At 33.5% G+C, this 16,191-nt stretch overlaps 3 protein-coding genes and 1 pseudogene across 3 annotated transcripts; 2 read left to right on the forward strand and 2 right to left on the reverse strand.

Moving 5' to 3' along the window:
* The first annotated feature begins 1,742 nt into the window (after positions 1 to 1,742).
* On the forward strand, positions 1,743 to 4,870 carry LOC127245064 (UDP-xylose transporter 2-like; annotated as a pseudogene).
* On the reverse strand, positions 4,871 to 6,980 carry LOC127244879 (protein DETOXIFICATION 53-like). Its single transcript, XM_051265458.1, has 2 exons — positions 6,668 to 6,980; positions 4,871 to 6,562 (listed from the first exon to the last, which is right to left on the reverse strand). The coding sequence occupies exons 1-2, from the start codon at positions 6,680 to 6,682 to the stop codon at positions 5,174 to 5,176; spliced, it is 1,404 nt and encodes a 467-aa protein (XP_051121415.1). The 5' UTR covers positions 6,683 to 6,980; the 3' UTR covers positions 4,871 to 5,173.
* A 3,854-nt stretch (positions 6,981 to 10,834) lies between these two features.
* On the forward strand, positions 10,835 to 12,980 carry LOC127244872 (superoxide dismutase [Mn], mitochondrial-like). Its single transcript, XM_051265434.1, has 6 exons — positions 10,835 to 11,177; positions 11,640 to 11,686; positions 11,784 to 11,909; positions 12,029 to 12,085; positions 12,483 to 12,560; positions 12,675 to 12,980. Exons 1-6 carry the CDS (start codon positions 10,901 to 10,903, stop codon positions 12,765 to 12,767), a joined length of 678 nt encoding a protein of 225 aa, XP_051121391.1. The 5' UTR covers positions 10,835 to 10,900; the 3' UTR covers positions 12,768 to 12,980.
* A 389-nt stretch (positions 12,981 to 13,369) lies between these two features.
* On the reverse strand, positions 13,370 to 15,131 carry LOC127244873 (60S ribosomal protein L21-1-like). The gene is made up of 2 exons (XM_051265435.1): positions 14,839 to 15,131; positions 13,370 to 13,816 (listed from the first exon to the last, which is right to left on the reverse strand). Exons 1-2 carry the CDS (start codon positions 15,073 to 15,075, stop codon positions 13,559 to 13,561), a joined length of 495 nt encoding a protein of 164 aa, XP_051121392.1. The 5' UTR covers positions 15,076 to 15,131; the 3' UTR covers positions 13,370 to 13,558.
* Positions 15,132 to 16,191: the final 1,060 nt, after the last annotated feature.

Below are 16,191 nucleotides of genomic sequence, written 5' to 3' on the forward strand. Positions count from 1 at the left end.
TTTACATTTTTATGTTAGAATGTAAATAAAATATATATTATATTAATATAAATATATATTATATATTTTATATAATATTTATTAAGATTCTATCTTTAAAAGATATTGAAACAAAGTTATTATTTTTTTTTTTTCTGTAAATTTATATTTAAAGGATTTTGTATTAAAGTATAATGTTCCAAAATATAAAATAAAAAAAATTATTTAAACACCGAAGTAACATAAACAAAAAAAATATATACTCCATCCGTCCTGCAACAAGGGTGACGTTTGACTTTTACACGTAAATTTTTAAATATTAGTATTATATTATATTGTAGTAAAAAAGACAAAAATATCCATATTAGTATGGTGTAATATATACTGTAATATATAATTTATACTCTAAAAAATACGACAATTTAATTACTACCTCCGTCCCACATACCGTGTCTGCTACAACCGTAGACACGGTATTTTAGGAGGATAATTAAGAATGTATTGGTAAAAATAATTATCTTATAATATAAATAATTATAAATTAAGATTAAGATAACTAATTAGTTTAATTAAAATTTTTAAAAAAATAAAATTAAAAAGTTTAAAATGAGATTAAAGTGTGTAATCATTTTAAAAAAAATGAAAGTAATATGGTATGTGGGACAGAACAACAACGTGGACATAGTACGTGGGACGGAGGGAGTATATCTTATACTATCGACATTCTTTCTCATATTTATTTTTTTTAAAAAAAAAACTAAAAAAAAATTAATACATCATTAAAATAAATTTAAATTATTAATTAATATTTTAAATTATTAATTTATTTAAATTATCATTAGTAAAAGAATTAAATATATATAACATTTTTATAAATAAATATATGATTTGTAGTAGTATGCTTAAATATAATATTATATTTTATAAAACTAATAAAATATAATGTAAAAGTCTATATATATTTATATACATTTAATATTAAAAAGGAAAATAAATATAATTTTTTTATGGAATGATATAATAGTAAAATGAAAAATACAATTACCTGAGATTTTAAAGTAATAGTGGGTACACTGTTGCTGAAAAATCCTGCATTTGCAGGATTTTAAAATTTTATGTACTTAAAATTTCATTATCAATTTTATAACTAAACATGTATTCCTTAGGATTTTAAAATCTAAATCTAGTAGAATCTCACCAAATACACCAACCAAACAATCCCTGTATGTGAATTCTCACGATCATAATAAAAAATAAAATCATATATATTTTTTTCTACTAAAATATTTCATTAAACTAATCAAAAGAAACCAGCCCGTTCTTTACTATTCGAATACATGACGTGAGAGATGTGTTTGTTTGGAGGATTGGTTAGAATTTTTATTATTCATTAAAAAAGTTTTATTTAAAAATATTAAATTAAATATTTATTTTTTATTTTTTATATTATATTAAAAATTAATTTTATATTCAAAATATTATATCAATATTTATTTATATAATATCGTATAATTATTCCGATTAAAACTATTCGAATCACAATTTTGAATTGACTCTCCCAAACAAAACGCAGCCCCGGGAACCAAGAAGGTAGAGCCCAAATGCCACGGACCAATCCCAGCCCGACGTACCAGACAGATCGGAACCGTTCATCTAAAATCTAACGGTGTTGATCAATCTGGAGCTGGAAGTTACTGGATCTCGAAAAACCACTCTCTCTACAGCCCGTAGGATCGACTGAAGACGTTCTACACTTAGCAATCATGGCGGTACGCACGCTTGCACGGCGCCACGGGAGTTGGACAAGTCGATGGCCACGGCGCAGCTCATTGCCCTAACTGAAAGCAGCGAATTTCACACACTGTCCTGCAGATTGCGCGCGCGTTACCATGGTCGTATCAGGTTCGAGTAAGCCGTGAGTTTTCCGTTGCAAATTGCTCGCCATTTCGAAATTTGCGGGAGCGAATAAGGTTGCAGATGGCAGTGAAGATGAGTGAGGCCTATGAATTACGGTTTGGAAAAGTAGGATCAGTTTGCATTTAACTTTTGATGAGCCACTTGTTATTGATGGGAATGAATGATGACTTTAGTTCCGGTGAATTTTTGAATGAACAGAGACGTCACTTGAGTTTGGTTTCAATTTATTGAGGCATTTTGTGGGATATATGTAGTGTTTGTATCACTGATTACACTTTGTTTAAATAAATGGAGTGAAGAAATTTGTTTTCATCATTGGTTATAGAGTTAATGATTTTTCTACTACAAATTTTCGTGGAAAATTGATCTATATGTTGATGCACTACTACTTTGAGAAGCTGGCACTTGTTGATTACTTTATGTTCTCTTTGTTGATGTTATGTATGAAATCTTTTGAGCACAAACCAATTGAACTCCAAACTGTTATTGGGTTTGGGATCTTAAAGAGGATATCGATTGGATATTAAACGTCGGCTTAGGTTTCAATTCAGTTTGTTTCTATCAGGTAATGGTGCTGTGTAACTTCCCATGTCTCACATCAGAAGTAGATAAAAAGGTAGGAGATAAAAAGGTAGGGGCATTAACTCCTATAAATTGTCCCCTTTGGGTCCTATTTTAAGATATATGACAACAAACTTTTTTCTTTAGTAACTAGAGAGAGTGAAATTGAGATTGGTGAGTTGTTGTGAGGAGGGTTTTGCAATTTTATCCGTGCAAAATTGTAATAAATATTTTAGTGGATTATCCCGTTTTAGGATCGTGGATGTAGGTCTGTTGTGTGAGACCGAACCACGGGAAATTCTCGTGTCTTGTTATTTGTTTCTCTCTCTTCTCTTGTGTGTGTTCCCAACAAATTGTACTTCATTAGTGTTGTTTTCACTTCCTACGTTGATGTGTTTATTTGATTTCTTAACTGTCTTGCCGGATGACAAAGTTAGCAATCATAAACCCCTTTGTTAAACAAAATATCCATGTATGCTATCTATTACAAAGAAGGGTACGCTATGCTTCCTTGATATACATTTGGTCTATTATACTCCTAATTTAAGATTTTTTGTCTATTGTGTTTTACTACCAAGCCCAGGACAAATTTCTATTTTCGTTGTGGGGATTTTTTATGATAATTTATATAATTCCTAATTGCAAATGATATTGGTTAAATGTTCTTCAATGCCAAAACCACCGCAAGTCGTAGACTGTGGCCTGATGCAACAAGAACGATTGTTGATGCTTTGATAACTTTGTTGATGGCAGTGAACTGAATCTCGATTCCCACGGCTCTAACTTAATACTCTATGCATGCTAATATTTGAATAAGTCGATTCAGATAGCTTTAATATACAGAATTGCTTTAATTTTACTGATATTTACATCTCTTGTATTTATTTAGTTGTTCTTGCGGTAACAACATTAAGATATCCTTGGTGGTATTGCTTATAGGTGCTGACAGTGCAGCTGTTACTGATCTGCGGCTCAATACCTTGTGCACTTATCTCTCTCTCCTTGCACTTGTTATCACACTCATATTGTATTCAGGCTTAAGCTCACTAGCTTTCTTTTGAATTTGATCAATGAATATTTTTATTGCAGTATCAACGCTTGGTGGCAGATTGACTTGTTTGTTCAATTATATTTGTCATAATGATCTACTCGCAACTTTATATGGTTTTGGTTCTCATTTTTGTGCTAAGATAATTTGCTTTCTTTTGACACCCTCAACTCCCAATACAGCACTATCACTTTTTCTTTTTCTTTTTTTTTTTCTAATATATATATATATATATTTTTTTTCTGTTAGAAATCTTATTAACCATTTTCATTCAGATGGCCAACAATACCATGCAGAAGAAATATAAGGAACATCTTCAATCTTGTCTTCATCAAAGAACTTGCTTATCTCAGGGCCATTCTGGATAGATGTTTGACCAATCAAAATGTATTTGCCTTTGAATACAAACCACGGGTAGTGGTAAGCAATACAAAGGTATTATATTTGTTCCTATGTTTTGTTATGCTCTGTCTCTGAACCTGACTTGATAATTGATGTTGCTGGGCTTTGTTACTTTAGCTTGCCCGATCTCAATTTCTGTTAATTATAGCACATTCCTTGTGATATGAAAGATGTCTACTGTCACTTATCGAGTTATTGGCAACTCAATGTACCTTGTGGTAGAATTTGGATATGTTTAATTCTTGATTCATTTGGTTGGAGGAACATATTTAGAATAATGGTTGCATTAGTTGGGATGATTTTATATATATATATATATATATATTATTGCAGTCATGAGAATCAGGCTAAATCAGAAGCCCCTTCAACACATCAGGTACTTATTACTGCCTTTTGTCCAACTTTAGAATTTTATTCCTAAAATAAATCAAGTTATAAAAAATGTAGTTTGTATGCTATCCTATGTTCTTTGATATGCCATCTATCCAGACAGAGGAAGCTAACTTGATCCCCTTTTACATGTGGAGACTGGCAGAGTGAAATGGTTTTTATGTCCCAAAGGCCATAGTTAGGGAACCAACAAGCATTTTAAGTGCATGAAGGATTATTGTGGTAGAGTTTTACAATGAGTAATTTTCAAACTTCTTTTGTGGCATCCAAGGGCCAGCTTAAGGTCAGTATGAAAGCCTCTGTTCTATAAGTGTTTGCGCGACTTAAAGAAATGCTCACAAACTTCATATATAACATACGAACAATCTTCAGTGTCATTCTTTTTAGCTGACAACACCTCGTACTTTGATGAAGATAAGGAAAAGCTTTTGCTCGGGCATATTCCATATTAGATATTTTAATCACAAACAAGCTTTTGAATGAGGTTTTTTGATTGTGTTTGCATCCCATGTTTTCACTATGCATTTACAGTAATTTAATTCCTTTCCCACCCCCCACCGAAAAAATTCACATCATATACCTATTTTAATTTAATATATTACATATAAAATGTGTTCTCAAAACATCACATCAAATATTAGTAGATGCTTGATCAGTTAACAGGTAAGCAAAATATTATAATTATCATGGCCTATAGAGATTGTCTGAGACTGAATAGACACATTGCTAGATAAACAAGGAACTTGGGCCCATGCCCAATTTATTGCATCACACACACATATTTGTTGACTAACACACAATATAGACTTCTACGACAGGCTCTCCTCCTAACTCTTTTTATTCAGGCTTATAGATATGATTTGCCAGCTAATATGCTTACTGTAACAGAGGGCCTTCTAAGTCATTAGTGCCGTCTTCCCTCTCCCGAGTTAGCTCCTTTGCTCTGCTAGCTTGCTGCATCCAGTCTGTACGGATGAGGGTGCAAATCATCATGCATATGCATGAAGCTTGTGCTGCTGCAAGTCCATACCATAGTCCAACAAAACCCATTTTGAACTGGAAGGTTAGCAAAGCTGCAGTTGGTAAGCCAATGAGATAGAAAGACACAAAGTTTATCCAGCAACCCATCTTGGGTCGAGCACTGCCCACTAAAATCCCACATGCAGCAGTCTGAGGGCTATTACCCAATTCACAAAAACCTAATATAGGAAGGACAGTTGATGTTAGACCAAGAATCATTGCATCACTTGTAAAAAGTTTACCCCATACATCCTTGATGGCAATGGTGAAAAGGAAAGCCAGAATTCCCCATAGAGCCGCAACCATGAAACCAACAATAGCTGTCTGTTTTGCCTTTTCTGGCTGATCAGCTCCTAACTCATGGCCTACCTGTATTGACAAACCTGAGCTCAAGGAAAATGGGAATGCATAAAGGAAGCTTGTTGTCTGAATTAAGATGCCCATCGCTGCAACATTGGCTTGTGGGTTTTTTACTAGACTGGAAAGCAGTATCAATATTTCGTAACACCACCACTCTAGGCAAACAGACAAAACACTTGGACATACAAGGGCAAGCAGTGACTTCCATCCATCAGAGAATCCGCCATCTGTGCCTCCACTCCAAGGTTTGATCACAGATTTTGATAGAAGAAGGTATATCAGCACGCCAAGATTTATATTGACCGAGTTCCAGGCTGAGGCTAGTGCAACCCCCTTCACACCTAAACTTAGATATACAACTAGAAAGTAGTTGATTGGATAGTGAAGAAGCATGGCCACTGTCATTGATATGGTCAGAGGCCTGTTGATATTCTGAGTCCTCAAGAATGTCTTAAGGGGGTGGTAACTTGCAAGAGCTATCAAATCAGGAATTGAGAACTTTATATAGATCTTGGCCACTGAAATAATGGTCTGATCTTGACCCATCCATACAAGTATAGGCTCCATGTTTAACCACAACATGGAGATTAAAATGGATGCAAATAAGAGAAGAGTGAGAGTTTTCCTGTAGGCACTGATCATTAGAGGCCACCTTTTTGCCCCATATGCTTGATGACATATTGGTTCCATTCCCATAGCCAAGCCCTTGAGAACAGAGTACCCTGTTATGTTGGCAAAGCCAAGAGACAACGAGCCTCCAGACAATGCAGCATCTCCAAGATACCCCAAGAAGAGTGTAGAGATGAAAGACTTTGAATACATGAGCAGGCTTGTGAAAATTATAGGCCACACAATTTTGGCCAAGGTTGCTAGCTTTTCCGAAACCTGCATCAAATTTCTATATCTGATTAGACAAATAAAGATAGATGCTGCAATTGCTGACCGAAAATTAATGGGAAAAATCGTAGATGAATTTAGCTTGCGATTTACCAAGAAGTTGAACATGGTGGCGATGAAGAGAGTTTGATGAGAAAACCTTCAATCTTGAGCGCTTGTTCTTCCTCTTCCTCGTGATATTCGCTTCTGATAACTGGTAGCGTCTATTTACAATGTGCCTAATACTAGGTGCCAAGTTGACGGTTTCGATGTACACGTATGTCATCAAACGCCTTGCATGTATGGAACGTGTTAAATTTCTACATTTTTGAAATAGATTTTCTGAATTGTGATAGGATACGATGAATTCTATGTGCTTACACACGGGTAGGTAGTTCAGCTTTTACTGAGATATTGATTGTGGTTGGTGTCTTGTTATGCTGTAAATCCTGTCGTTACTATATATTTTCAAACTCATTAAATATGGTTAGCGCTCCTAATGTAGTCATTCATATGTATAATATGATGCTAAATTTATTTCTTTTCATAGAAAAACTTTTCTCCTAGTCAAAAATTTGGCACAATTTACTAAAGCACGGTTTAGGCATTTTGAGTGTCGATAGGAAAGGGCTGTTCTGTCCATTCACATTGTAAAATGCAGGTGTAGACTTTTGTTTTTAAGATAAATTGCATGCGTTACTCTGTATTATCTCTCTTTTTTCTGAAAAGCTCTTCCAAGTTTATATAGATATTTTCTTATCCTAATTGTGGCATGCGCTACTCTCTATTATCGCTCTTTTTTCGGAAAAGCTCTTCGAAGTTCATGTATTTTTTATCCTAATTGTGTGAATGAGTTCTGTAATATAATAAAGAAAATTTACCTGTTGATTTTCTGTCTTGGGCTTTTTATCTTTCTTATTTACTTTTAGAAAATCTTAATGAGATGTGGTCCTAATTCATTAACTAACACCCTTTCTATGTTTGGAAAGGAAATTTTTTTCTACCAAGCTATTTTCTTATGCTATTTTGATTGAAAGTGTAATTATAACCAAGACGTGGAACAAATTCTCCAACTTCTAGTAACTAGTAATGTGATTATTGTAAAGGAAAACCACAACTATGATTAAGCTAAATGTGTAAAAAGGATAGGATGTTCCTGTCCTTTTTCTTTTTCTTCTTTTACATCTAGGAGATCTTCTTAAAAGTGAAATCCTGTGTTTGCTGCTTTGCTATTGTCTGTTGTCATATGAAGAATGGTTCATTACTCCATAGTAGCCAAAACTTTGACAATACCTTTATATTCTGATTTTCGCGCAGCTGGTTACATGAATTAATAAGGTTCACTAAAAGATTGTTGAGCACATGGTATAGTTGCTTGAGACTTTTGATGACATTGGAAAAGGAGCAGTCAATTTCATAATTTTTTGAGTAAACCACTTGCTCTCGTGTATGTGTATAAATGTACACAGTTGCACACACAGTTACATATTTGCAATCTTTCTCTCACCTTATTTCAAGTATGTGGGATAACTTTGGTTGTTGATGACTTTAAGTGGAAACAGACCCGTGTTTCCATGAGAAAATCAAAATATGTGTCATAGCAACATATATTTAGAGCATTCATGAGCATGGAGCAAGTCTTTTTATACTTAAGCTGAAATAGATTTGAAGCAAGGAAAAGAGATCAATCTTTATTTACATTATGCCTACCTGTTTCGACCAATAAATTCTGTAGAAGATGCTGCTTCCTCCACTCGTTCTCTTATCCTCCTTCCCTTCTTCTTTGATCTTGAATTTTTCTGCCATGGAATTTTTGGGCAATGGTTGTGGTCCTCGGAATCGTTCTCCATTTCAACAAGTGTAGAATGCAAATTTTGTACAGGAGAATAGATATTGACAAATTAGCTTGTAGAGATATAAATTCTGGATTCTTACATATGCTATTTAATCATTTAAAAGCTTCTGTGGGAGATTTTGTTAAGGTTTCATCCTAGTATTTTCAAATTGGTTTTTGGTCATAGACAGGCTTCCAAGTTTGTTTGGATGTATTATGCACATGTGGAACGATAATGGATCTAAGTGTAGGCGAAAGTAGAGGAAAAAATATATGCTATAGGAAAGTTAACTATATAATAGTCAGTAGTGATCATAATTAATAATCTGTTTGTGATCACTACACAGGAAAAGACTTTAGATCACTTTAACAGGAGGCCGAAGTTTTGTTAGGAACCTCCCTTGCAGTTTATCTAGAGAAAACAACAATAGTTGCTTGTGAAATGCCTGTGTTCCGATCTATGCACTTTTGTGTTAGATCCAAGAAAGTTATGTTGATATTCTCCAGATGCTTTGTTGATGCTGCTGTTTCGAAACTTCATCATTTTTGTTGTTTCTGTACGACTTCAGAATGAGGCTACACCATCTACATTTCCAAGGTTTCAAAAAACCAGAGGAGAAAACAACGATCCTATTTGGATTACATAAGGTTTGCCCTTTGGCTTCCTGTGGTGTTGGCCATCTCTCTTCTTAACTGATTTCCTGTAATAGACATTTTTTTTTTTGCTCTGCTGTGATGATCACTTTGGCTGTTTGTGCTGTGTGATCGATTTGGCTGACAATTTCTTTCTGGTGTGAGAGGTGCTCTGTTTCACAGAATACTTCATTACAAGTATCATGGGAATCTTCATCTTGTTCTTTGGTACTTGGGTAAAAATATTGATTTCTTATCATTCATGCTTGATGTGCGCTAGCACGCTTGTCTTTTTGATTTCCCAATGCTCGATGGTCGGGGATTGAAGTGCCATCACCTGTGTTGTATGTCTATCAGGTATGTTCATTTCGATCTTAATAGTTTTCCTTCATTTCAATCTTATATAGATATTGGCACTTTTATGTTTGAGTTTAGCTCTTTTATGTGAATACTTAGCTTGAGTTTGTTCTTTCGAGTTGAAAAACTTGGATAGAAATTTGGACTTGTTTAGCATAAGCAAGTTACTATAAAGTTAAAACAGACACAGACTAATTCAACAGCCCAAGTTTTGCCAACAAAGCTCTAAGTTTGTCAAAATCTTCGTTTAAAATAAGGTTTTCTATGAAATAGGAATTGTAAGATGAATAGCCTTTTGTCTTGCAACTCTGTTTGAAGATTTTTCAATGTGCTTTGATTGATGATTTTTCTGTGCTTTGACAAGACATAGCTTTGCATTTCTTTATTTACATGTACTTTCACTTCTTTCTTTCTTTTTTTTTCTATTTCTTTTTGTATATGATTTTTATTGATTTATTTAAATCAAAATAAATAATATTATTTAAATGAAATAGGTTTTTACATATTTTTTGTTATTAAATCAAATTTTATTTTTTAAAATTGTTTTATATTATATTAAAAATGTTATTAATTGTGACGCTTAGGATGAAATTAGAAAAAAACAATTGTCTTTATTAAAAAAAGTGTTATTAAAGTTTATGTTTAGTATTTTTTAAATATATTTATAAAAAAATAATACTATAATTTATTAAAAACTGATTTAATACTATTGAAAAACATTTTAATCGAAAGCAAATGCACCTAACTCAAGATTTTAAAATACATCTAACATCTAATATAATATTTATAAAGTAATGTAGTAAGATTCAAATATGATTTTAAAATATTTAGTTAATAATATTATATTACATAAACATAATATTAATTAATTACTATGAAAATAATATTTACTTACTAATTACTTTAGTATTCATTACTATATATACATGTTATTTCTATAATTCTATAATTCATAACCTAATTATAATAATTCAAAATATTAGGGAACTTGATCCGTTCAAAATGGATCAGATTAACACAAAATCAATCTATTTATCTGTTTAAAAATTTTACAAATTAAGTAATAATCAAATAACTAATTATTTAGGATTTGTATATTTAGTATTTTGATTTGAATTTTTTTTTTTTTTTTTTTTTTTTTTTTTTTTTGGTAAAATATAGAGGTTTGGGTTCCTATCATGTACTTGTCTTGTGTCCATTTTTTGTAGGTTCTACTATTAATCAATTTCAAAATTTTAATTTTTTTTTATATATATAAAATTGTGAATCAATTAATTTATCCAATTAATAAATATAATAATATATAAAACATTTTTTTAAAAAAAATTAAGTCAAAAGATTTTATTCAAAGATCCAATGTATTCGGGATGGTTTATTGTGATGTTTGATGATGATTATTATTGTTATTATTATTATTATGTTAAAATTCCTGCCCAGAAATAGAAATAAAAAGACATCCAATCCAACTGCTGGTAACAGCATTTCTCTTCCGCCTCAATTCAGAAGCTCCAATACACTCAGCTATGGCGCTGCGAACCCTAGTTGCTTCTAAAACCCTAAGGGCACTCCCAATTGGGATCCGCGGCCTGCAGACCTTCTCGCTCCCCGATCTCCCCTACGATTATGGCGCTCTTGAGCCAGCAATTAGCGCCGAGATCATGCAGCTCCACCACCAGAAGCATCACCAGACTTACATAACCAACTACAATAAAGCGCTCGAGCAGCTCGATGGCGCCATTTCCAAAGGAGACGCCTCTACCGTTGTCAAGCTGCAAAGCGCCATCAAATTCAATGGGGGAGGTCAGATTTCATTTACTTCTGTTTTGGTGGTGTTAATTTTAGATTTTTGGATCGGGTTTGAAAATGTCGTTTCGGTCCTTTCATTGCAAGGGAATTGGAATGATGAATACATGTATGGAATGATGAAATATGCTAGATTCTGAAAACGATAAGGATACATCAGAAAAACGAAAATGGCCTACAAATTCTATGGCCTTGGATTGTATTATCCTTGTTCATTGGATGGATTTTTACGCCAATGGTTTTGATTTGCAGAGAGAATGATACTGCCTCTTTCATGAGCTAGGATTTAGCCTTAGGCATTCACCTGGTGAATTTTTTATATGTAGATTTTATGACATTTGTATGCAGCAGTTTTTCTTCTTGCTGGAATTCTTGTACTGTGTTTTCTTATGGGGGCATTCTTGTGGATAGTAGAGACTGTATCTTTTGTAATTTCAGTGTGGTATTGCTTGCCTGCAGGCCATGTTAACCACTCAATTTTCTGGAAGAATCTTGCATCCGTGCGAGTAAGTTTATCTTTGTTTTTGGGATTTCGAATCTTAGCAGTCCTGCAATTTGTGGAATTATGCCAAATATCTTTGTAATTATGAAACCTCTCTGCAGGAAGGTGGTGGCGAGCCGCCCAAGGGGTCTTTGGGTTCGGCTATTGATAATCATTTTGGCTCCTTGGATGTTCTTGTACAGAAGATGAGTGCTGAAGGTGCTGCCCTACAAGGTTCTGGATGGGTGGTGAGGCTTCTGTATTTTTTATCTTGTCAGCTTCTGTATATGGTGAATGTCTGCAAACATGGCTTCTTAGAGACTAATCGTCTGTTATTGGCTTGCCATATAATTTGATAATCTTGCAGTGGCTTGGTGTGGACAAAGAATCGAAGCGCCTCGTGGTTGAAACAACTCCTAATCAAGTAAGAAATGTGACATAATGTCAATGAAAAATTTTACTCTCTTTGGTTGCATCATTGCTTATATCATTCTTGGTGGAAGGGGAAAGATTGTTATGATTCAAAGTTCCACTTATCTTTGTTCTTTATTCTGTAACATTTTTTTATACTTCATCAGCCGTCAGCTCATGATTACCAATTAAATACTGAAGTTTGAGATGTAAGAATCCATAAGATTGAATTCATATTCACCAAAAAATGATCGGCATCCTTGCACAAGCCCTTTATTTTAAAATAACAAATCGGAACACTTGTCTGAGGGTTTTGGAGCAAGATTAAGTTAGAATTAAGATGGCTTTTCTTTGTTAAAAGTATATGAAAGATAATGATGAATTATGTACTCATCCATTACATGGTACAGGATCCCTTGGTTTCTAAAGTACCTACTTTGGTTCCATTACTTGGTATTGATGTCTGGGAGCACGCTTACTATTTGCAGGTGAAGATTCCTGAACCCATGCTCGCTTTGTTTCATTTGTTAATGTCTTGCTATGCTCACTGGCATTATGCATTTCCCAGTTATTCATTTGGCTATTTAATTCTTACCATGCAGTACAAAAATGTGAGACCAGACTACCTCAAGAATGTATGGAAAGTCATGAACTGGAAATACGCGAGTGACGTATATGAGAAGGAGTGCCCTTGATTGGATGAATCATATAAGTTTTTTTGATTGGTATTGAATCTCATCTTGTACTGGTGATGAGAAGAAATAAGTTGCAGTCGGCTTAGATGAACACAGCCCTGTTTATTTACCCTTTACTGCTTGCATTTCCCATGGATTCTATTACTGTCTGTTTGTGTTGGAAATGCTACGGATTCTATTCTTATCGAAGTTGAAGTTTCCTTGTTGCTGTTATCACATGGGATTCGTACCTGATTGAGCCAAACTCAATTGTTTTCCAAATCTTATTTGTTACGAAAAAATCAGAGTACAAGAAGATAAAAGAATCTGCTGCTGTTCTCACTGTGATAGAGTTATTCCTTATATATAGCTTATTTTGCATGAGCAATTATTCATATTCCTCCTGTATGATTCTTTTCTTTCCTTCATATGTTTGGAAAGATGTGTGCTTATTTGTCCTACAATTCACATATTTTGAATAAGATAATCATCAGGATTCGGAGCTGCGATGTTACTACTATTGCTCTGCTCAGCTCAGCTCAGCTCAAATATGAAATCTTGGGTTTCTATCTATTCCAGTCATGCCAAATCAAATTGCCTAAAAAAAAAACAAAAACTCAAACTAGGAAAAACAAAACAAAAAGAAATGGAATTAGATTCACTCACAATTCTTGCTGCAAAAATAGACAGACCATTATAAATATAATAGCACCCATAACCGATGTCTTGACCATACCCGAAACGACAACATTGAAATTCAAAAGGTTATAACATAAGCAAAGCAAAGTAGGCAAGATCTATTGTCATCTACCTTAGTAACCACCTTTGAGATCGTTGACCACATCATATGGGATAGGAGTGACAGTCTCGATTGTTGCTCCTTCAACCATAAAACCGGGCTTAGGTCCCTCTGGCTTCCTCTTGGTGCTGATGATTTTCCCTTGCGCTTTGGCCTCTGCCTTAAGTTGATCGTTCTTCTTCACTCTCTGGAGGAACTCTTCGTGACACTTTGATGGCTGAACATGTTCAATGCGCACATGTATTCTTTTCTTTATGATCCTGTTGCCCACCTGCATTCGTAATCATATAACATTTCATCTCTCTAAAACAAAAACTCTTAAGTGTATCTTGTGATGCGAAGCAATCACAAAGTACAGATCAATTTGCTTTACAGAAAATAAATCACCAATGTCTAGATACACAATTAAGTATAAATGTGCAGAATAAGTAGTAATTTTAGTACCCAGATTTAAATCTTCAATACAAATTGATAGGAAATTCAGGCTGCAAATTAGTCATGTGTTTGTATTATTCCATTTTGTTAGCAAATTTGTACTCAATAAACATCTCCAGCTATTTTTCATTCAAAATATTGTATTGAAAGCTTGTCTTATTACAAAATTTTTACAATCCACTTTCATTGTTCCTCTGAAAGCATCACTTCCAACGCTTCTTTTTTTATCAAAAACATAAAATTTGACCTATTTATCCTACAAATATCAAAAGCAAAAGTATAAATACAAAACCGAAAACAATGAGTGAACAAGATATACCCAAAATCATCCAAACCACAAGCAAACACAGCCTTAGATACTCTTGATATTCTTCAAATTTTAGTACTTTGGTAAGGCAAATGCGGAAAATTACAGCTCAATGAGTAATGACTTTGATATAAAAAAAATAAATAAACAATCTTTTCAATAAACTAACAAAAAACAGTTTTAAAACTGAAGTGTTCATGAGCAATTCCCAAGGAACTATACACATGAGTATCAAAGCAAAACAAATTATCAAAGGTGGAACAGAAGAACGTTCTTCTTCAAATCTAAAACAAGACACAGATCATTTGGGCAAAAACACACACATTAAAATGGTTATACACACTGCCTTTTAATTGTATTCAGCACAACCGCCAAAACATACACCGTGAAAACAAATCAATCATATTCTCCAAAAAAAAAAAAAAAAAAAAACCGACAGGAAAAAACGAAGGCATATTAGATCTAACTAAGGCTCATACAATCATAATCATAACAAAATAAAATTGCAAAAAACGAAGGAATATTACTACGCAGAAAAGACGACGGAATACCTGCTTGTTCATCTCAACGCCAATAGCACGCTTGGTGACGTTCCACACGCGACCAGTGCGGCCATGGTAGAACTTAAAGGGCATACCCTTGTGGATCGAGCCGTTAACTTTGATGTCAACATACTCGCCGATCTTGTAGACACGGAGATAGGTGGAGAGATGCGTCGGACCCTTCTTCCTGAAGGGACGAGCAAACAGATCCCTGGTGCGAGCCCTCTGCCCGTGTCCTGCCGGCATTTTTCTGTCTCTGCGGCTGCTGGGGGAGCTTTGCAGAAGGCGATGAACGGAGCGCAGCCATCATACATACATATATACATATATATATACAAGGACGATTAGGGTTTAAGATAATGGGCCTTAATGAGTTCTAATTATATTGGGCCGATAGGATTTTTGTTGTATGGGTTTAGCTGTTTCTAGAATGGGTCGGCCCGGATATAAGTGCAGTCAATTAAAATCGGATGTGGATCTAATTCAAATTCTAATTATTTGTTTCTTTTTATTGTGGTTTTCTTTTTTTTTTTTTAATGTTTATTGAATTTTATTTAAATTTGAATAGTTATATAATTTAATATAAATATATATTGATTTGATATTTTTAATGTAAAATTAATTTTTAATATAATATAAAAATAAAAATAAATATATAATTGAATGTTTTTAAAGAAAATAAATTTAATGAATAGTAAGTTGTATAAACGAACACACACATCCTTTGTGTATTCATTTCTTGCCTTGATAATATTTTTATTTCGAGCATATTATTACAATTTTTACCTGTTCATTTTCATTTTCGAATCCTTTATTTTTATTATTTTATCATATATTTTAGTACACAAACTCATTACACATGAGACAAAGTAGAGATTTCTCAAAGTGGAGTGAAAAGCCATACAATATCAACAAGACATGATATGTACTTGGGTAAATCTCTTTGAAGTGGAGTTTGTATGCATGACAAATCACCAACAAGACATGCACTTGTATTGAATTAAAGCTCCCAGAAAACAATCCAAATTTCAAATTTGTGCCATGTATCACTACCAACTGTTTGATCACATTTGAAATTTGGATTGTTTTCTGGGAGCTTTAATTCAATACAAGTGCATGTCTTGTTGGTGATTTGTCATGCATACAAACTTCACTCCAAAGAGATTTACCCAAGTACATATCATGTCTTGTTGATATTGTATGGCTTTTCACTCCACTTTGAGAAATCTCTACTTTGTCTCATGTGTAATGAGTTTGTGTACTAAAATATATGATAAAATAATAAAAATAAAGGATTCGAAAATAAAAATGAACAGGTAAAAGTTGTAATAATATGCTCGAAATAAAAATATTATCAAGGCA

Source organism: Andrographis paniculata, unplaced genomic scaffold (assembly GCF_009805555.1).
Source record: "Andrographis paniculata isolate CXL003 unplaced genomic scaffold, ASM980555v1 Contig21END, whole genome shotgun sequence".
In the NCBI taxonomy this organism is placed as follows: domain Eukaryota; kingdom Viridiplantae; phylum Streptophyta; class Magnoliopsida; order Lamiales; family Acanthaceae; genus Andrographis; species Andrographis paniculata.